Source organism: Pristis pectinata, chromosome 8 (assembly GCF_009764475.1).
Source record: "Pristis pectinata isolate sPriPec2 chromosome 8, sPriPec2.1.pri, whole genome shotgun sequence".
In the NCBI taxonomy this organism is placed as follows: Eukaryota; Metazoa; Chordata; class Chondrichthyes; order Rhinopristiformes; family Pristidae; genus Pristis; species Pristis pectinata.
Genome location: NC_067412.1, coordinates 23,929,672 through 23,953,249, shown reverse-complemented (window position 1 = coordinate 23,953,249; position 23,578 = coordinate 23,929,672). Strand labels below are relative to the sequence as shown.

Below are 23,578 nucleotides of genomic sequence, written 5' to 3'. Positions count from 1 at the left end.
CTCCCACATAGCTCCCCATTTCTCTATCATTCATGCGTCTATCTAAGAGTTCAGAGGGATATGGGCCAAATGTGGGCAAATGGGACTAGCTTAGATGGGCATCTTGGTCAGCAGAGACTACTTGGGCTGAAGGGCCTGCTTCCATGTTGTATGACTCCATGATTCTATGATAAAGGGAATGCAACAGAAGTTAGCTGAGATACCTGGCTCTGGTATGAGAGAAGAGGGTAATGTGAGAGCATTGGGTCTCACAAGGAAAGGAGGGCCTGCAGTCTTTTTCATTAGTTAGTTATGAAGCTCATTCTGTGGTCTCTGATGATTCTCAGGATGACTCAGCTTTAATTTTGCTCCTCCAGATCAGACACCCATGTGCAATTACTCCAGCCATTAAGAGAGATGTTGAGTTTCTGCAGGATTTATTTCACTTTGTTGGTGAGCCATAATTTTGATCATCCCTTACCCTCAAGCCTTTCTTTTAGTTTCCCATAGAGCAAAGCTGTAGGTTTGTGGTTTTGAGGCATTTTCTTGGTATGCCTCATCTAACTTGGCCTGTAAGCATCTAACACGGATTGCAGGTCTGTGATATCAAACGTCAAACTGTTGGTGCCTTATTTGTCTAAAGTTACACCTGAAGATTTTTTAAAGCATCAAAACTTATAGCTGTTTGCTCTGCAGTCTTGCTTTGGGTATTGAACCAACTTTTATATAGCCATGAAGTAAATTGTTAAGGACACATGCTTGAGATGCTGTGACCTTAGTCCTTACATGAGTAGCTCCAGAGACATGCAGTGAGGTTTATTGGCACAGTCTGATAAGATACGAGTCTAGAAAAGACAAGCAGTCCACATTATCAGGTATTCTTAGAAATGCAACCATCATGGGGTATGCTAATGTGTACTCTTTCTGCCACATATGGGGTTAATATCTGGACCCACAGTACTTAGTTCTCAATTGGCAGTAATCTTAATAACAGCAATCTCAAAGAAATTTTATTGAGGGGAGGTCTGTATCAGAAAGTGCTACTCTTGTTACCATCTATGCAGCTCTGTGTCAAATGTAATGTAATAATTCAGAGCAGACCACTTTGGAGGTCCGATAAAGGAATACTGGATATTCATAAACTATTCATGAGAATAGAAATCTAGTATTCTCATTGATTACCCTTTGATCCATTTTCCTGTGGAGCATATATTTTTTGAATTATCATAAATGGTGTAAGAGGTCTTGTGCCATCTAGTGCTATTTCATGGTAATTTAATAATTGAATGCTTGAAGCATTTCTGGGTGAGAGGTCATTATTAAGATGGAGGACAAGTACATTGCAGGCTGTGAGTAGCACAAAATAGTCTTGAATGTTTACAATGTGACAAGAAATACTTTAGTTAAAAAGAACAAGCATTGGAGACATCATAATGCACCAAGTCCCATCCCTCTGTTTTAAAGTAACCATACCTATCGAGGAATTTAATCACAGGGGTGAGTTTTTGCTGAATGTGCTTACTCTTGAGGGCATTTGATTTGGGTCCAAAAGTTTGAGCATTTTTTTTTATTAGTGTGGTGCAAGGACACATTTCTAAGATTTTATTTTAATTGGCTGAGAAAATGACCACTCCACATCATGTAACTATTGATTTTTTTCTGCATAGTTTTAAAGTCAATTTGAGTTATTTTAAATTGCTGGGCATAGAAATGACACCCAGAAAAAAATTGCTGTTATTTTGAGATAAGCCCATTTTCAGACTCTCTAATAAAATTGTACCAGATTACTACTCTTAATGCAAGAGTTTTTTTTAACACAATGTGTTTTTTTGGAAAAAATGTTCTAAATCACAGACCCTTTGTATTGGCTCTGAGCAGGTTTCACCTTCAGTGATATGCAAATATGCATGAGCAAAAGCTGAAAGTACTGAAAGTACTGAAATTTCGCATAACTTTGTGCATAATTTGCATTCATGGTTGAGGATTACATCCAAATTTGAAACTCTTAACATTTATGTTCCAAAAATAATACAATAAATGAATGCATTTCTGCAGGTCTCCATTAGGATAGAAATGTAACCAAAGAAATATAAGTAGAGACTAGGGAACCACTATGAAGAAGTACTCTCTAAGGACTTTCAGCCAAGGCTTGTACTTCACTGTTACAGCAAACATGGGAACAATTTCTAATTATCATTAAGGTTTGAAAACCCATGAATACATCAACCTATTTCTAACCATTGGTAGCCTGGAGCCAATGATTTCCTGAATTGATAACATGTGGAATTACAAAGAATCCCATTGCCCTGAACAACACAAATTAAGATTCAATGCATCCATGCTCTACATCAATCATTCTTAATGATTAATTATATATTTTTTCCATTATACTAATATATTTCATGAACCATTATATTTATCCTGCTTCAGCTATACCTTTTCTAGATTGGTATGTTCCCAACATGGATGGTTGACTAACAGCTTGTCTAGTTTCTAAGGGACTACCTTCTTTTTTCACCCTGAATTCACACCAGTTTTCCTCCTTTCTCCCTTCACGTCCTCTCCAAGCATTACTTTGACAATGTAACACATTTTATTCCCTCAACCTTATCCAATTAGAATAGTTCACATACTGCCAACTCCCCTTCATGGCTCACATGTTCATCATTGTTGTTAGCATTCATTTTCTGTCTTTTTTTTCTTGAAGTCACAAAAAAGCCTTTGACCTCTCCATCCTTGCAAATAACACCCTGTTTGCGAGCTTAATTTCCTTTTCAAAGTCCTTTAAGAGGCTGTAGCCTCCAAAATTTCTGCTTGTCCCTACTTAAGTTCCAAACAGATTCACTGAGTATATTCACAGCTGATATAGACTGATTTTGGTCAAAAGAACAATTGAGGGTTGCGGTGAATTGTGAGCTGAGGCCAAGTTCTTATCAGCCATGATCTTACTGAAGGTGAATCAGGCTGGAAGGTTTGTACGATCCTATTTCTTGTGTTCTGAAGAGGTTGAGCATCAGGTGAAATTACATTTGCACAATGCCCTGAAATTTCAAAAAATCTTTCAGCAGCTTCCTTTAAGGCTCAGTGGATTAAATAGTCTATGTTTTGGTTGGTTCAAAAATATCAAAGTTCTTTAGTTTAATCCTTGGTCTGATTTGCGTTAGGCGACATTTCAACCATTAAGCTTCAATTGATTTCATGATCACCAGGGGAGAGAGAAGATATCTGTCAAAGTTTCAGTGACCCCTACTATCATGAGATTTACCTTGGCTTTGATGCCTTTACAGATGAATAGTTTGGAAATATTCACCTTTCTGCCTCTCATTTGACAAACATCTACTCAGACAAGGCACTGAGAGCAGTTGTTGTCCAACTATACTCCAACAGGCTGTGGGATGGAATGAGAGAAGTGAACATAACTAAGATAAATATAATCTAAGAACAACAAAAGCATTTAGTTAGAAGCTGTAAGTATTGGTTTTGTGGTAGTGCTCTCATCTCTAGTCCATGGGTTTTAGCCCATGCTCAGAGGCTGAACACATAATCCGGAGAGACTCTTCCATATATTAATTCTTCTTGTGTTTATCCACCAATGTCACGAATCCTCCCAGTGTTGGGTGCAATGGTATTGATTTACTTGGTGAATGGTGCAAGCAGGATTAATAGTCAAAAAAGCTCCTAGGCCATGACATAGACACTCCTGCTGTGGTCCTAATACAATACTGGCTATGTTGTGTTGTTTATAATGAGACCATATTGCTTTAATTTTATTTACAGCGTGGTAACAGGCCTTCCGGACCAACGAATCCGCGCCGCCCATTTTAAGCCCAAATTAATTTACCCGTACGTCTTTGGAATGTGGGAGGAAACCAGAGCACCCGGAGGAAACCCACACGGACACGGGAGAACGTACAAACTCCTTACAGACAGCGACGGGAATCAAAACCCAATCGCTGGCACTGTAATAGTGTCGCGCTAACCGCTACGCTACCGTGCCGCTTTCTTAGGTGCATATAAAAAATACCAGGCACCATTTGAAGAAGGGCACCGAATTTCATCCAGTATCTTAAGCAATATATTTATCCTTCAATGGACTTCAGCACTGACAGAATTTCTGGTTTATATCTCATTTCTGTGTGTGATCCTTGCCATGTGCAGACTGGGTAACACACTTCCATACTAAACCTCAAAAATATTTTGTTGGATACTGCTTCTCTTTTTGATGTTAGCATGAAAGGCTTCTGAAATTTGGTTCCATGGAAGTCATTAGAACTGAATTTTGGGAGCAGCATCCAATGCATAAATACAAGTTTAAACCTAGTGACAAAGAATAAATTCCTACTCCACTTTTATATATAAAAGGGGGTAGAAATTCATTGCAGGTTGCAGGCACTAAACTTGTATTGTCCACAGCCACTGTTCCATTGTGCATTTAGCACATGTGATCAAGGACTAATTTTCACCTAAGATTTTTCTTTTCCCTTGTTATGGAATAACATCACAAAAACCTGGAAACAGATCTCTGTGCATCTTTAAAGTTTTACCATAGATCCCCGTTGAGGCAGGTCTAACTGTGGATTTGCACGAGAGTTGAATCCTTACTGGGAAGGATAGGAGATTAATACTGCAAGTAAACTGATGCCAATAGTTTCTTTAGACTTTCACTTTTTAATTAGATTGGTTTAATGAACAAATTATGGAAGATACAGGATTTATATAATTTAAGAATTCATGACCTGGACTTAATTCCACGCTCCTGTGATATTTGCGCATCCTTGCAGGCTGTAAGCAGAACTCAAGCAGATGCATTGTATACTTTGTCTCCGTGCAAAAGAGCAATCACATTATTTGTTTGATCTCTGAAACTATGGCCATGTCAGTCATTATCAGATCTTAGCAGCCCATTCTCAGCATGACTTCTGTTATAAATACTGCACATCAGAATACATGCGCTGTAATGTCCTTGTGAGGTCCTCCTTGGAGACATCAAAGAATAAGACCAAGATATAATACTATTTCTGAAACTCCAAACCACAATTCAATATTAATTCAGTAAGCTTTAGCTGATTTCTTTTCAGTAAGCTATTGCCCTTGACAGAAATCATATCCAAATCATTCAGAGTCTATTAGAAATTAGGAGGATGTTTAAGAGTTAGTAACTCTATCACAAAATGGACAGTGGCTAAAAAGATGTGATAAGAGGAATTATATTTCTGCTTCTGTACGATACATTTTCAGGTGTCCAATGTGGTTTGGAAAAGAGTCTGTGTGAGTGGTGCATGTGTTCCACTTGATACCACAGGAAGAAATTAAGTAAATCACTTTCTGTTGGTGATCACAGGGAATCCTAAAAATTCAGAAGGGAAAAGTCTAAGGCCTGCTCCACTGATTAGCAACCTGTAAGATGTGTCAAACATGTATTTAGAAATCCAAATTCTTGTTATTGGGATCCACCGCGATATCTTAGAGGAGTCACATGCATGTAGAAGAGACCAAGTGCATCAGCCTACTCAAATCAGGTTACAGGCTTTTCCATTGCTGAAATGACTCTGTAGACGTCCACTATTTCTAAACAAAAACAAGCACAACTCATCAATTTTTAACTCTGAATCTGAGGTAGTATGAGATGCAAAGTGAGAATACTGAATCACTCTCAAAATGTAGTCAGTTGCAGGTTCTATGTGGATAATGCAATAAATGGACAATAAAAGTTTGGAACAAGGACTGAGAGGCAACACAAACCAAAATTTGTCATAGCATTGAGGGTATTCCATTCAAAAAGGTTAAGCAACAAAATCAGTTAGGTGAAGATTTTCATTGTTGTTTGCAAAAGATCGGTACAAATGTACATTTTACACTTTAACATATGTTAGTTCCAAATGGAAATGTACCACAAAATATGAAGAGATGAACATCATCAGCAAAATTAATGATCAAAGCCTGTTTGGACTGGAAACATGCATCATTAAAATGATTTATGCTTCAACTTAACTCAGTTGATGGTACTATCACCTTCAAGTCATAAGACTTTGGAGTAAATACCACTCCAAGATATTAACATTCAAAGTAGATGGACAGTGAGAGCACTATTTATCTGAGATGTTCTGCCTGGGGCTATTAGATAGAACTTTTTAAAGGAGAATGTTTTTATCCCTGTCTTGGCCCAACCAGTGTCATTCAATTAAATACATCAAATGAATGGCGGCTAATTCAGGATTATGAGAATATATGGTCAAATTTGTTGCCATATTTTCCAACATAATTCATCAATCCATTGTGTACAATATTTTGATAATGTTCTATATAAATACACCTTTCTTTAGGTTGTTTAATAACATTAACGTGAATTTAGATGCATAAGAATGACAGAAAGACAGAAGAATTTTAAATCGGAATATATCACAGTAATTGTACACAAACTGAGTGCATGACAGAAGAACAGGAATAACATTTTTCTTGGGCAAAGAGCCAATAGCCCAAACAAAAGCGTGACAATTTTGAGAAATTTTTAGCCACTCATAGCTCACCGATGAGCTTCAAAATAGAAAAAGAAAACTGTGGAAGAAAGGAAAACAGAAAAGCTCAGCTGGCCATATTAATTAATGTTCTAAAGTGCAGAAGTCTGACCAGATTCTACAACTATCTGAATACCATAAATGAAAGTGACAGCTGAAGAGATGTAACCTTACAATATTATTTGACACTTTTCAATGTCAGAAGCTACAAGAGGAAGTACAATGGTAACAAGTTAGATGACTTATTCCATTTTAAATATCATTATTACTACTTTTGCATTTGTAATCCTAAGGTGTGATAACTCAGTCTATACATGCTGCTTATCTGGTGCATTAGTAAATAAAACAAATTTGTTCTGAAAACAGATGCTGACTCCTGTGATGCTAACGTTGCTTTAAAGTGAGATTAGGAATGTGGATTTGACTGGTGTTAAATTTGGCCTAATCCTATACAGATATCATTTCACAGCACCAAATGTGGCTACACTATTCTCATTACAGTTCTACATTTTTAAGGTAAAGGACCTTATGGGTTAAAGTGATGTCAAACTAAAAATATTGTAGAGAAATGAAGAAGAGTGATGTTGCTTTACATTCAAGAAATTAGAAAAATCTGATTTGAAATCATTAGAAAATGTGCCATAGCTGAATATTAATGTTTACCAATTTCCACAAGAAAATAATCCTGCAACAGCAACTATGAATTCACTTCTGATATTCAGGGGGTTAAAATATGTTGACCAATGAAAGGCTCAGAACTGCATCATTTAAAATTCCTTTTAAAATTCTAGGAGGTAATATTGCAGGTTTGTTGAAATTTCTCTGTATAGAATTGTACATAGGCTTAATTAATCAAAACAAAAAGCAAAATCCTGCAGATGCTGGAAACACTCAGCAGGTCAGATAACATCAAGTAGAGAGAGGATAATGTTTCTGGCTTGAATATTCTGGGTTCTGACTGAAGATGATTGACCTGAACTGTTAACTTTGCCTTTCTTCCTTAATTGAATAATAATTGGCTACTTGCAAAATTACCATCTGCGATAATAACCTGGCAACCCAGCATTACCAGCAATCAGACTTCTTGTGTGTTAGGGATGATGTCTGATGGGAAATCCGACCTACGAACAGCTATCACAAATCACCATATAGTTTTTCCTCTCTCCATTAAGCCTTCTTAGTACATTACAAAAGGGTCATCAAATGTCCAATGTAAAGAAGTTGTTTTGGTTGCCAAACCAGACCTGTGAATATGAGCATTTGTCATTAGCAAAGTAATCTGCGGAATATCACATTTTCTGGTTGTTAAAAGCATCTGTGTTTTAATTAATCAGGAAGGTCTGAGCATTATATGTTGCTGTGCATTAAGATCATTTTATGAACTAATATTAAAGCATGAGAAAATGTACCAGTGGCTTTTACATTCACTTTTAGAGTATGTTGAGTTGGGGAAAACCTAAATAATAATAGATTCTGTTAGCCTGCAGTGGAACATTTACAGCCTTAACAGTAAACTGGCTTCCATGCGTGGACATAACAACCGTACAAGGTGCCCTATTCTGTCATGTAGTACATATTTAATGCTTGAAAGAACAACGAAGAGCCACATGCAGCAGAAATAGATAGTTCAATGGTTCAGGTACCGTCATTTGCCTTGGAGTACCTTGAGCAGCCAGAATTGGGTGTCTTTGTGATGCATGAGAAGTAACAAAAGATTGGCCTCAACCCAGTAGAGGAGACCTGTTATGTTTTGCTTCTGGCTCTTTTTGCAACCTTTCCTTTTTAGTGGGCCAGGCTAAAAGCATTCAGTACCTGATTCAAACATTATAAGGGAAGCAGAGGAGTAGAACAGAGTAAATGCACAGCAAGTGCGACAGATGTCTGTAGTCATTTATATTGCCAGCACGTGGGTATTTCTCATTCCTTCCTCTACCTCTCTGGTTCTCCTGGTGAGGGAACAGGAGGCATTTCACAGCCGACAATGAAATCTTGGCAGCTAATTGCAGTCATGGGAGATGCCCTTCAGGTAAGGCAGAGAAAGACTTTAAACAATTAAGGGCAGCTTGCGAGAGAGGGGGCTGAAATGCAAAGCTCATTGTTGGGGATGCTTTTGGGACAATGTGACACTGAATAGCTGCTGTTCCTGCGTTGCTTTTGTTTCTGCTGAATTGCAGAACATAAATTAATACGGAAAGGTTAGTGTTTGTATGTGACTGTTAGCTTGGTTATGAGGACGGGGATTGTGGAACTGCTGGATTGAATGGCAGAGAGATGCAATGTAACAATGCAGAACATTATGTGCTTGGAAGCTGTGTGTTTTGTACCTGTGAGTGTTAACCCTATGAGGATTATGTATTCAAGTGTGCTGCATTTATTTTGTTTTAATTATGAGTTTCTCACTGAGCCGAATGCTAAAATAATGCTCCATTGTTCACACCAATTCCCTTATTCCCTCTCAGTTTTCATGTTATGAGGGTTATATTCCTCTAGCATTTTGTATTATCAAATGTATTTTTATTATATTTTTATTTATTATCACTAATTTATTTCTAGCAGCCAAAATATATCTGATCAAATTACAAAGCTAAATCTTTCTAAAGACATACAAAATTATTCAAAGAATAACCTGTGTTATAGAATCACACAAAAAATGTTTTGATTTGCTACAAGAATGCTAACATATTTCTCAAAGGGTTACAATAACATTGGTTCGACTACAAAAGAGAAATTGCATTGCCTTTGTGCCAAAGTATGGAACTCAGTACATCTAAAACTCTGCTGAGCTTATAAACTATTTAGTATTTTCCTGCTCTTCCCTGTAAAGCCATCTGTCGCTACAACAGGATAAACTGTCAGATACTAGAACACAAGATTTTTCTGAGTTTCTTAAAAAGCAGAAACCTGAATTTTGCCAGGGATGTCAGTGAGTAGAAGTGATGTGTGACTTTGTTATTAACAAGAAACAGATAGAATTGAAAAGATGCACTTAAAATATCTGTTTGAGAGTTTTAAAAAATTGAACTGAAAGAATATTTATTGAACAACACCATTGCCACAAAACTTTATATTTTGCTGTGCATATTCACATCATCAGTGAAGTATAGAACTCTCCCATGACCTGAAATAATAAATGTGATCTTCAAGTGTTGCTATTATTACTTCAATTTAACTGTAATATGCTTCATTTGAAGAGAAACAAGAGGCATACATTGGGGAATATTTAGTTAGAGGTTCAGTATACTAATGGGAGTTGGTATCAAGGTAGACATAATTTATTTTTATCCTTTATTAAGTTTTTTTAAATTATAATTGGATGTTGGTTTATGGATTGCTACTAACCAAATCTGTTCAAATTGCACAATTTGTAAATTCCTGATAAAGTGCAACAGTTTTTTTAAATGAGGTACTATAATCTTTATAAACATGTTCTCTGAAAGTTAAATTAAGCCTTAACATAAGAAAACAAAAGCATACTTTACACCAAACCGATCTGACTTGTAAATGGTGTTTTTGTCTTTAAGTGATAAATGCCAGTGAGTTTGATTGTATGTAGTGACTAAGTACTACAAACTGCACATAATGAAGCACATTTGTTGCTAGAATTAGAGTTTTATGTTTAAGTGATCTACAGGGAAGAGAAATTCCAGGCATTGAAAGTAATTGGAAGTGGTTTGACGTAATGGCATTCTGTGTTTAGATCAGATATTTTGACTTGTATGCATGGAAGACATTTTTATTTGGATTCTATTAGATAATGTTGATTTGTTCAGTGCATATTACATACGCAGTTTGATGACACCCATTTCATGCTTTTGTGATACAATGAGATTCTCTTTCTCTGAAAGTATAAAAACACACTTTTAAGTATAATTTGTATAGTGTGAATCAATGGAACATCTGGCAACTTCTTAAAAATAGTTGGTAGTTAAATAAAATTAAGGTAACTTCCAGGATATGGAGCATTGATATTTGTGAGTTTGTGGCATAACCACAGACAAAATGAATCACACGGATGATCACATTACTGATGTTTCATGGAGGATAACCTTGTTTATAATATTTTGCAGTGTTAATTACATTTATCACATATTACAATGGATAACTACATTTGTAACAGGGAAACACAATATCTGTTCAAAATATTTCTAGTGTATACAGTAATTGCTCTGATGGATTGACTGTTTAAATCATGTAACCATCTGGGCTTTCTGCTTACCTGATCCTCATTAAGTGGAATTTCTCGTGTCATCCTTTGTTATCAAATGTTAACTGGCAACATACTGGAAGCTAAAACATATTTCAGAAACGAAGATTAACTTTAAATGCTTTGGCAAATTAACCACTTCTCACCCACTGGTACTTTATTTAACTGGTGAAGGAGTTGCCTTCTTTTTAGCAGTGTTTACTCAAAATATACACCGTATTCAACTTCACCTAAAAAAACCTTAAGAGGAAAGGGAAAATTCCATCGGAGTATTTTTTTGAGAATGAAAATGGATTGAATTGGAGTCTATGCTATAAACTTCACGTCTTTGTCACAGTGTATTGGCAAATTAAAGTATTTATTTCTTTTTTCTTTATAGGTCTCTGTACACAAATTTTAATACCAAAGCTTTTATTACATTTTATTTTATCTTTAGCTTTAAAACAATTGAAAGGAAAGCTTAACATTACAATTCTTTGTTCACCTGAGTGTAGTCTTGTTCTGAAGTGGTGAGTCCATGCCAGTTATTTTCAGCTTTTTTTGGCTTGTAATCGTTGAACGTAGTCATATAAAGTGAAGCAAATTGAAATTATTTGGTTTGAAAATCAATAAGGCGCTGTGTTTTCTGAACTCTCATTATTGTAATGTACTAACAGACCTGAGAACCTTGTGCTAGCAAATTCCATGTATGATTTATTATGCATTCTTGTAGGGTAAACTATCTCCACTTGGAATTAATAATTTTGTGTTTATTATGATTAAATGATTGCAGTGATACTTAAAAACCTCCAGGTCCAAATGAAAGAACAAGTTTAGGTTCATGGCTGTGATTAGTATGAGTTAAAACCAATATAAAGTTCTCACTCTATTAATCATTTTCACTCCTCAATCATTCACTGTTATCACTTCCATAAAATGGTTCCCTGGAGATGGCTTCCCTTGTGGAACAGGCTCCCACATAATCTGCCCTTGGTATAGATCTCACTGACAGTTTTATGTCCCCTGCAGACAGAAAAACCTCTGAGTATGACTCTAGGGCTTAAACAGGCCGCTTAAGGGTCAAACTGACAGGCATGGACACACAGTCATCCCACAATGGGATGTCAGTCTGGACATTAGTTTCCAGACCCCATATTTGAAGAAAGTTTATCCATACTAAGTAAGGACATTATGCTGGTTTAGGAACCACTTGAGATCATTGGCCTGATACATCACCTGATTTACCATGTGATATACATATTCATTAAATTTCCATTGTCACACATGGCAAGGACTCTCTGAATGTACTAATTAAAGGGATCTTCCACAAGACAGTTGCAACTTTGTCTTAATCAGCTGCCTTACTTTGGATATTTTTTCCTTTCCCACCACAATCATTACCAATTCTTGGCATAACTTTGGAAACACTCAGCAGGTTAGGTAGCATCAGTGGAAAACAGAAAAAGAGTTAATGTCTCAGATTGAAGCCCTTTTACCTGAAGTTCTAACAAAGAGTTTTCAACCTTCAATGTTAAGTCTGTTATTCTTTCCACAAATACTACACTTTTCAACACACTATTTTTTCAGACGTCCAGTACCTGAAGATTTCTCTTCATTTCCATTTATTGTGCATAACTTTTCAGTAGTGATGGACTGTTTGACTGCCATACAAAGCGATGTTTTGGTTCACTTATGGCTGGACCGGTAGTTCTGCCTTCTTGGTGAAGTAGTGAGCAGGAGCCTCCATATATAATGGGGTCTTCGTATTTCCATATCTCAACCAGACCCAGGTTCAGTATGTTAGGTGTTTGCATTTCACCAAGCAGGTTGCCATGGAGCTCCATTACCTGCTGTAGCTACATCCGGATCCCTAGATCAGGACATGGTCTCTGCTTCTTCCAATGTCAAGATCACTGTGACCTTTAACATTATGCCACAGGTTATTCAACAGGCAATAACTGCAAGCTCTTGTGCTTGTTGAACTGTGATCATTGCTGAGAAAACAGTTCTATATCCTGTCCCATGGAACAAGCAAAGCAGGAGAGGAGTATGTTAGCTTTGCATGTATTTAAGTTTCATTCAATGTGCAAAGGGGCTAGGAGGCTAAATTATACTCAGTTGTTTTTGAGGGTTATCCATAACTATTCAGGCATTTTTCTCAAACAAAAGAGGCAACACTCCCTCGACATCCAACTCATTTGCAGGTCTATGCTTGGTTTCCCGACATCCATGTCTATGTCTGCCAGCAGCCATGATTCATTCATCCTGCACCAGACTTCCTTTCCCATTCTGATTCCAAGTATTTCTCCAGGTCAAACACTGAATACTTGGTAATAAGGAATATTCCCTTCAGACCTCTCAGAAACTGGAACAGATGCAGTGCTGGCTTCCTGGATGTGGCATGTTACTACTGGAAATATCTTCAAGCAGGACATTGATATACTTAAATAATATGTCATGGAGTCATTGAATCACAGAATTACATGGCATGGAAAGGAGGGAATTTGGACCACTGTGCCCATGCCAGCTAGGAAGGGGATAAATAGGTTACCTTTGGTCCAGAGCTGTTTGTGTAACAGCTCCTCGGGTACCTTTCAAGTGCAGTGAAGGTTTCAGCTGCCACCAGCATATTGGCCAGTAATTTCCAAATCCCCATCACTGTTCCCTCAACTCTCTCATTCCACCTGTTATCTTAAACCTATATCCCCTAATTAATAAACTTCCCATTAAGGGGAATTTGTTTCATCTGTTTACCCTGTCTAGCCTTCTCGTAAATTTATACAGCTCAATTTAATCTTACCTTTGCCTCCTTTAGCCTAAAAAAAATGAACCTCAGATGAAGAAGCCTCTTCTCCTAACTATAATTCTCCAGCCTTGATAACCCTGCAGATGTCCTTCTTACCCTCTCCACTGTTATCATATCCTTCCAGTAGTCTGTGTGGTGCCCAGAACTGGACACTGTATTCTAGCTGGTGGTAGGACTCGTGGTTTATATAGTTTTAGATCAACCTCTCTGCTCCTGTATTCAGAGTTTTAGAATGTAAAGGCATGTTTCCCCAATGCCTTAACCAACTGATCCAGTTGTCCTACTACTCTGAGAAATCTGTGAACATTCACTCCAAGATCCCTCTATATCTATGTGGATACTTCTGAATATCCTGCCATTGATCTCGTGTTCCCTTGCCCTTTTGTCGTCTCCACTACCTCGCACTCAATCAAGCTGAATTCCACTTAACACATTTGCATTCTCCTAACCAGTCCTCCGACCTATTCCTGCAGCCAAACCTTTCTTGTTCATTACCAACCACTCAGCCAAGTTTGGTTTTATCTGCAAATTTAGGTAGACATGACCTTTGCTTAACAATTCCATACTAAGTAGCCTTGATTAACCTCCTTAAATATTGATAAATACTGTCACCATGGTCAACTTCCAATATTATGCCCACCACCAATAATAGCTTATTGGCCTTTAGTTACTTGCTCTATCCCTTTCTCTCTTGATAAATCTCAGTGGAACATTGGTAGCCTCCAGGCCTCCAGCACTACATCTGTGGTCAGAGAGGAATTCAAAATATTAGAGCTTACAGAATTCCCTCCCTTGCTTCTATTAAGAGCTTGGGGCTTATTCTCCATGCCTCCCCACCCCCGCCAAATTTCTCATTCTTCCTCCCTAATGTCGAGTTTGTTTAATCTCCTTCTGTAAAGACTGATGCAAAATACACATTTAGAACTAAGAGTCTCTACGCACAAGTTGCTGGTTTTGGTCTCTAATAGGCAGCGTCTCACACTAGTTGCAGGATGCTGCAAACTGCCCAATTTTGGTAGCAGAGGGAATGAACTCACACCAACATTTGGACATGAAGAGGAGGAAGCTGCCTCCAACCCCAATTCTCAGAACTCTTAGCTGATTGCTGCCACTCTCCGGGTGGCCTGCTGCTTCTCTCTCAATGTTTTGCATAAAACCAGACTACAGCAGTAATTTACTGTTCCTGTGCTTTGACATTTTCTGCATGTGAAATTAAATGGAGGGGTGGAATTAACTGTTAATGTCAACCTTTAATCAGTCATTGCATTCAGTCAGAGATTGTGGGCGGACATTAGAAGCCCCAGTGCACTATATGAAGGGTAGTTTTCTCACTGTCCTCCCCAACATTTCTTGTTCAACCAGTGTAACTATAATAGAATACTCTGCTACTTATTCCATCACTGTTTCTGGGGACTGAGGGGGTAGACAAATAAGATGATGTGATCCCTAAGTTACAAAAGTGGCTATATATATATAGAGAGAGAGAGAGATTTTGCCTTTCTTTCCTGTCAAGGGTAAAAAGGTAAACAGCTGCAGCTTGTCAGCAAAATCTGTGGGGGGAGATAGATGTTAGATGGGAAAAAGAGGATCAGATGTGAAGAAGTCTTGTGCCATATATCTTCCCGTGCTCTCACTTATCACGGCAGTGACATATCCCCTCAAATGGAGAAAAGACACATCACTGGGACCAGCTTCCTGTTTTCTCTAGTTGTGTGGCATCTGCAAGAAAGACGGGAATGTGTTCGTGTTAACCTTGTGGTTTGGGAAAGTGACATCCATGGTAAAATAGTGCAAGTGCTGTGAGTGAAATGTGAGGAGGGATAGAAAAGAAAGTTATACTTCCTTCACTTGTTATTCTTTACGATATTTTATCAGAGGTGAAGGTGGAGTGGTATAGTGGTGTGATTGTATTAAAGTGAAAGGGAATTCTGTGAATTGTGGGCTCCAAAGGATGACGATATGAGTAAGAGCAGCAGGAGCTGAAAATTAGAATTCTTACCTTACAAACTCTTGTGAGGTCATTGAATATTTTTCAACATTGCAACAATGCATCAGTTGCTAAGGTCCTCACACCATCCTCCTTTCATGTTCCTTTCCATTGCTTTCAGAGATGTTGGCCAGATGACTGTCTCCCCCTCCACAGGAAAAAAATCTTCCTTCCGCTGTTGACACCTGGGCTAGAGCATTCAAAGCTGCACTGAGAATTGTAGCTGCTTACTACAGCTCTTGTAGCCATTACAGCCACTTTCAAGATTCTCCAACTAATTTTACAAAGCATCAGTGGGACCCAGTTTCCATGAAGCGCAAGTTCCCTCTCAAAAGTCAGCAGCCACCCCCAAACAAAGGCATGATAAACAGAGCAGGTTCTATGAGCTGTATCACATCACATCACATCACAATGAGGTCCTGGCACCAATTTCTTGGATTCTTATAGAAGTCTACCTTAACATCTGGCTCCAATATTTTTGGGCTATGTTCCAGATTGTGGAATCCTTAACCAGTGGAATAGTTTTCTATATTCCCTTGATATCTTTAATCATATCACATAGTTACCTAATTTCCATGGAATACAACTGTAGTGTACTAAGGTCTCCTTGTACTTCAACCTTTGGAGACCAGGTATCAGTCTTGTAATTCTACCCTGCACTCCCTTCAAGGCCAATATATCTGCCTTAAAATGTGTTACTGAACATAATATTCCAGGTGAGGTCATATCAGAGCCTTGTCAAGGGATTCATTGACATGATGGCTGATTTATCAAACGGGAAAAAATAGCACCGGTATAAGAAAGAAATGTAAGCAGTTGAAGGCAAGTGGATGTAAATTTCAAATTCACTGTTGCAAAGATGCCACATTTGTTTAAAAATCTCCAGTTGGAATCCACCCCTACTTTGTACTTGGGGGGGTGGGGGTGTGGAGGTGAAGAATTGATAGCACTTTGCTTTGTTGAAATCCAGAGTTTCATGTTAGACTGGGTAATACCATTGCTTCCGAACTACAAATTTCTATATTGGTGATAATGACATTGTTGCCCAGAACCTCCTCACATCCTGAAGAATCACATTAATAGATTACTGCGTAGCCTGCCAAAGACCACATCCTTAGGAATGCAGGCATGGTGGAGGGCAAGAAGTTAGATGCTACTGAACTGGCTTTATGCAAGGGAAGGCTGTTGCCTCCCAGTGTGCCAGTGCACCATGCGATAAAGGAAATGAAGTCTGGGTCATGAAGGAGAGGTGCTTAGGCATGAAGGGGTAGGAGCGTTGTCGACCATCCATTTGCTTCCATAGATGCTGCTTGACCCAAGAAATTTCTCAAACTGGTTTGTTTTTTTGCCCTAGCTTACCCAATCTTTTCTCATAGGCAAACTTTCCCATCTTTGTAAATCACATCTTCTCTCGAATGTGGTAAGTGTGATATGCAGTTCTCAAGCTGTGAACTATCCAGTGTTGAAAATACTTCAAACATAACCTCCCTGCTCTTATATTCTGTACCTCAGCTACTAAAGGACAGAATCCTGTTGAGCTTTTTAACTATCTTTAAGGATCTGTGGACATACACTCCAGGGTCCATGTTCCTCCATACAACACAATATCCTTCCATTTATTATATATTGCCTTCCCTTGCTGCTCCTCCCCTAATGTGTTACTTCAAGCTTTTCTGGATTAAATTCCATTTGCCACGTTTCTACCCAACTGACCAGACCATTTATCTTTCTTTTTCAATCTTTTTATTAGTTTTCAAATTAATACAGATTAATATATAACATCAACGTTTGTACATGTAATACAAAGAGATCAGGAAAACAATCATGGCATAGATAATCATAAAGAACAATAAAATATAAAAAATCTGTAGATCCAATGATCTCTTAGTAAATAAATATAATATAAAAGAAAGGAAAGAAAAAGATTTATTATATAAATAAAAAAAGAAAGAGAAAAAAAATCCCCAATTCAATAAGAAAAATTATAAGCAATATATCAAACCAAACTAAGCTAAACAGAAAAATTTCAAAAAAAAACAAACAAGAAAAAAAGACTGGACTAAAATTTCTCAGTAGAAACAGAGCAATATTATGTCGTCGACTCCGTTCCTCTAAGTTGGAAAGTTATTGAAAGGGAATCTATATCATGTGAAAATATTGAATAAATGGACTCCAAATATCTTCAAATTTAAGTGAAGGATCAAGGAAGGATTCTTCCTGCTGGTAAGACTCGCATATACCAAGATTAACCCTTTACATACCATATGTTTTTTAATCTGTTAAAATGGATAAGACTATTAATTTTATTTCATGGAATGTTAACATCTTAAACAATCCGATTAAGTGCAAGAAGTTCTTTAAAGTTTTTCATAGATTAAATGCTCAGATCATTTTCGTTCAGGAGACTCACATCAGGAAGAAAGATAATCAATGTTTTTTTTAGATTTTGGAGGGGTCAACAGTTCCATTCAAATTCACAAGCAAAGGTGAAAGGAGTTCCTATTTTTATAGACTCCTCAATTTTGTTTGTCCATCATGAGACAATATCAGACCCAAATGGTAGATTTTTATAAATTACTGGTCTACTTCATAATAAAAAAGTTGTTATGGTTAATGTTTATGCACCCAGTGCAGATCACCCTGAATTTTTAAACATCTGTTTGCATATTTTCCTGATTTAAATGAATACACTGTGATTATAGGTGGAGATTTTAACTGCTGTCTAAACCCTTCGATGGATAGATCTGTGTCAAATCCTACACTTCCAAACAAATCTGCTGTCTTTGTTGATTCCTCCTTAGTTGAATCCAGAATTTTAGATGTTTGGAGATTTCTACACCCATATGATAAAGGATTTTCATTCTTTTCTCATGTCTGCCATAATTACTCGAGGATTGATTATTTTTTTATTGATGCTAGACTAGCTCCACTTACTATGGACTGTAAATATGATGCAATTGCCATTTCTGATCATGCACCATTGAGATTATCAATTAAATTACCAGATGTATCCTTTGATGTCAGACAATGGCGATTTAACCCTTCTCTATTACAAGACTTAGATTTTGTCCAATTTATTAAAGAACAGATTTCATTTATATCTTCAAGTGAATATATGTACACACTAGAAAGAGCAAGGGACCAATACTGATCCCTGTGAAACCCTACTGATAACGGTCTTCTAGTCTCATAAACAGCTGCCCTTTGTTTCCTGTCACTGAGCCACCCTTGGATCTAATTTACCACTCTCCACAGGATCCGTTGGGCTTTTACATTCATGATTAGACTGCCAAGTAAGACCTTGTCAAAAGCTTTGCTGAAATCCATCTGGACTGCATTAAGTAAATTGTCTCATTGATTCTTGTTACTTCCTCAAAAAAATAATGTAAACTTAGTCTGACAGGAACATTCCTTAATGTTAGAAAATATGAATTAGGGGCAAGAATAGGCCACTCAGACCTGCTCCACCATTTAGTAAGATTGTGACTGACTTGACTGTAACTTCAGCTTCATGTTCCTGTCTATTCATGGTATCCCCTTGCTAATTAAGAATCTATCTACCTGTACCTTGAAAATATTCAAAGATTATTCTTTCACCACCTTTTAAGGAAGAAAATCCCAAAGACATACAATCCATCGAAAGAAAATTTTGCCTCATGCTTACTTTAAATGAGCAGTCCCTTACTTATAAACAGTGAAACCAGGTTCTAGATTCTCCCTTAAGAAAAGTCCTCTCATATCCACTCAGTCAAAACAGCTCAGGATCTTATATGTTTCAATCAACTCTTTTGAACTCCAGAGGATTCAAGCTTACGTAGTCCAACATTTCCTCATAGAATCAACGAGTCAGAGAATGGTTGCAGCACAGAAGGAGGTCATGGGCCCTATGAAGCAACAAATCCATTCTCAGGTAGTTGATCTGTCCCGTTCTAAATGAATAATTATACTGCCCTTTAGGATGATTCCCACCATTAATTTAGAGCTAATTAGCCTGTAAGTACTTGGTTTATCTTTCCTATCTTTACTTACTTATTATGCCATAGTAGGAGGCTATTCAACTCAGGAGGTTCATGCTGACTTCCAGCAGACCATCCCATGAGTCTTATTCCCCTTTCTCCTGGAACCCTGCAACTTATTCTCTCTTGCATGCCCATCAACTCTCCACTGCTTTGTCTAACATTTACCTACACTAAGGGATCATTTACAGCAGCGAATTAATCTTCCAGCACATCTTTGGGATGTGAAGGAAACCAGAGCACCTGCAGGGAGCACATACAGTCACAGGGAGAATGTGCAAACTCCACACAGGCAATAACACAAGGTCAGGATCAAACCCAGATCCCTGGAGACTTGAGGTAGCAGCACTAAATGCTTCACTATGTTACGTGTCCTTTATTGACAATATTGCCACCATTATTTTTACACAACAGAAAATGTCAGCAGTTGTCCAATCTTCTGGCATCACTCCTGTAGCAAGACATGATTGAAATCTAACGGTCTGAACCTCAGCAATTTCCTCTCTTGCTGTTTGTAATTACCCAGAATACATTTAATCTGGATGTGGTAATTTATCTGCATTCATTTATGTACTGATAAAATAATTTTGGATTTTCTTTGATTTTACACAACAGTAATTTTACATACTCTCTTTAATTTCCTCATTTCTTTTATAATTTCACCATCATTTTCTGCCACTTTTATATTTTCTGCTGTATTAAGCTTGTGGTGTTTTAATGTTTCCTTGCCTTCACTTTTATGCATCTTGTCATGCAGATCACCCATTTCCTGTCTGTTAGTTCAACTATAATCTCATTTAATGATCCTTCTAACAGATCTCTTTACACAACTCGAAATTATACTGGAACCATTATTTCCACCCCTCTTCCTTTTATATTTCCCTCTCTATCTTATGTGAAAACCCCTTGACCGCCAATGTTAAGATGTCCCTCTTTAAGTTTATTACTAAATATTGTAGTTTCAAGCGTTTGCAGTACCTTCAGCTCTTCTGCATTTTTCTCCATACTCCTTACATTTAGTTTTATATCATTGAGCACAACCAGGCTCTATTTTTGTCTAATTTCTGACCTTTGTTTGCTCTGCTTTCCAGTTCTCCACCTTCAAACTCCAGTTCTGCTTTTCTCCCTTTTCAGTCTATGCTCAGTTTTTATTCCCCTGCTTAAACCATCTCCAGCAAACTGAGCCCATGAGGATGTTGGTCCTGATCTTGTAGAGGTGCAACTTGTCTCGCCTGTATACGTCTCATCTCCTCCAGATCAGGTCCCAATGCAAAAGGATCTAAAGTCCTCCATCCATCACCATCTCTCCAGCCACAAATTCACCCAGTTCCTATTCCTGTACTCACTGACACCAAGAGTGATCAGGAGATTATTATCTTTTGAGATCCTGGTTATTCTGCCTGCAAGACCACTTCTACCCCTGTCATTGGTATCAAAATGGACAGCAACCTCTGAGTGTTCATTCTCCACTTCAGGAATGTTCTGCAACTGTTCAGTACTACTCTTAACCTGGCACCAAGAGGTAATATATCATCTTGGAGTTATGTCTGTAACTATAGAACCCTCTGTCTATTTCTTCAACCACAGAATCCCCTGTGACTGTTGCTCTCTTGGCCTTTCTCCTTCCTCTCTGTACAGCTGGGTCATCCCATTGTGTTATGGTCTTGAGTCTGGTTGTACTTCCATCCATATTCACAACCGTAAACTGTTTAAAGAACAAGATTCCCTCGGGGATCTATCAAACTTCCTGCCTGCTTTTTCCTGTCTAACAGGCAGCTACAGTCCCTTCTACCTGCACCTTCTTTGGCTATGGAATGACCATCTTCTGAAATGTGTTATCCATGAAACATTCATACTCATGACGGACCCTCGTGATGGCAGCTGTTGCCAAGCTCCAAAACCCTGAGTCCTCCAGCAGATGGCACTTCCTACACTTTATCCAGGGCACGGTCTATTAAAAGTAAGTCAAAGGAGGCATCCAATTAACCTAGCAAGAGATGAAAAGTATTTCAAGGCACCAGAAAAAAATATTTTCATTAGGAAACTATCTAAATGTATATTGTTGTAAAAATACAATATTTCCAATTTTATTTTCTGGTGACATCTTAAAAATAAAGAGCATGGGGCAATAATTTGATCACGGAGCACCATTTTCTTGCGCCATTACACTGTTCCCCACAATAACTATTAGAACAACTTGTAATGTTTTGTGTACAGAGCATGCAAAAGATGGTAGCATGTAGTGGAAGCAACTGCTGATATTAATCCTTGTGCAACTGTGATCTAGTCCTTACATGCTGTACCAGGTGTGTAAGTCAAAGATGAAAGTCCCCAATTTACTGACAAATCCAAAGCACCAAACCCAGCAGTTTCCTCTACAACTGGACCCATACTGAGTCCAGTCTTACAAGGGTACTCCAGCGTTATGCACCAGATGTTTTTTCTTGACATTTTTAATGAACTTGTTTTAAATATTTAATAACCTTTAATTTTTCTTATTTGCTTGATTCAATTTAAAGTATTTTTAAATATCTTTGAAAGCTAGGGGCAGAGCTTTGTTGATTTTCAAAACTTTCAGAAGGATTTTGGGAATAGTCTCCTCAATGGGCCACCAAACACCCCACTACTGTCCAGAACTTACCCCTGGAGTCCAGGGTGCATCAGGCCAGCAAGATAGGCCATCCAGATCTGGACCAGATAAACACTGTAAAGACTGTGGGCAGGGGGACTGGGTCAGCAAGATCTAGGCCGATGTTTTCTATAATACTGCTGTTCCAGTTTCCTCCCACATCCCGAATATGTGCAGGTTGATAGATTAATTGTCCACTGTAAATTGTCCCTGGAGTGGTAGAATTTGGGGGGAGTTAATGAGAATGACGACAATAAAAAGTTGGATTAATGTAGGGTTAGTGTAAATGGGTGGCTGATGCTTGCTGTGGACTTGATGGCCCAAATACCTCCATACTGCATCTCTCATTATCTCTATGGCTAACAAGAGCAGCCTGTTGGCCAGAACCTAGGCTTGGATATAAAATGGGCAGCAGAGTTTGGATGAGCTTAGGTTTACAGATTCTGGAGTGCAGGAGGCCAACCCAAAGAAAGTTATAAGGCATCTATGAAAAAGTAGTACCAGATTAGATGAGACAAGGGCTGAAGTGGAATGTGGTGAAGTAGACCATCTTTGCTATGAAGAGAACATGAGGTGTTGCACTATAATCTATTTAAGATTAGTTACTTTGTACTCAGGTTTTGAACTCAACCAATTGTTGTAAGGAACTGGAAAGTAAATATTCTGATTCTGCCTTGGTTCAGTGTAAACTCAGGCTTCACAAACTATTCACTTAGCTTTCCCTAGAGTTTCTGAGGTAAGGAGACACTGTGATCTCGACTTTACTTCATGTTTTTTTGGGGCTTTAAAATAAAGTTGTGGATCTCTGTGTTGTGTTTTATGAAAGTCACAAGGATCAAGAAATCATTTGTGAGGTTTGCAGAACAGTGTTGTCAGGTTTCCCTGTGTAACACTATGCTGAAAGTAACATTGCCAGTTTCACACGGGGCTTATTATTGATGTGTTGCAAGTTCTCACAGTTGCCAGCAGCTTCCCCAGTGGGTGTGATCTTTACAGCCAGCTCCTACAGGAACTTTCTACAGTTCAAACAAGTCTCTTCTAGCTACAGGGGAGAGCCGCTACTGACTGAATGAATGCTGCAATGATGAGAGAAGGAAGGGGGAGGTGGGGGTTGCAGGTGAAGGAACTGAGGAACATTGAGAGGCTGAAGAAGAACTGTGCTCACAGGAAGCATGTTCTTTGTGCAAGATAGCCACAGAGGCCATTCAAGTACTCCTGGCAGAAAATTGCCAGGGAGGTTTCTATAAGGATGTAGAATCAAACAACACAGAAACAGGTCCTTCTTCTCACTGAGTCCGGGCTGATCACCAATCACCCATTTGTACCAATCCCATTAGTTTTTATTCCCTCCATATTCCCATCAGCTCCCTCCAGATTCTCCGACTCATCTGCACACCAGAGACAATTTGCCTACCATCGTAGACGTCTTTGGGATATGGAAGGAAGCTGGAACACCGGAAGGA

At 38.1% G+C, this 23,578-nt stretch overlaps 1 protein-coding gene across 5 annotated transcripts in view; it reads left to right on the top strand.

Annotated features, from left to right (window-relative positions):
• The first annotated feature begins 8,240 nt into the window (after positions 1-8,240).
• Positions 8,241-23,578, top strand: part of rbfox1 (RNA binding fox-1 homolog 1) — a 1,151,227-nt gene continuing 1,135,889 nt past the window's right edge. For 3 of the 5 annotated variants that reach the window (XM_052021440.1, XM_052021441.1, XM_052021436.1), the window contains exon 1: positions 8,560-8,689. Coding sequence is in view for 1 of the 5 variants with exons in the window: in XM_052021433.1 (XP_051877393.1) it covers positions 8,476-8,520 (45 nt within the window). In the remaining 4 variants the exon portion in view is untranslated. Of the gene's footprint in view, positions 8,521-8,559; positions 8,690-23,578 lie in introns of those variants that run through there. The other 2 variants (XM_052021433.1, XM_052021437.1) reach the window with 2 other exon arrangements.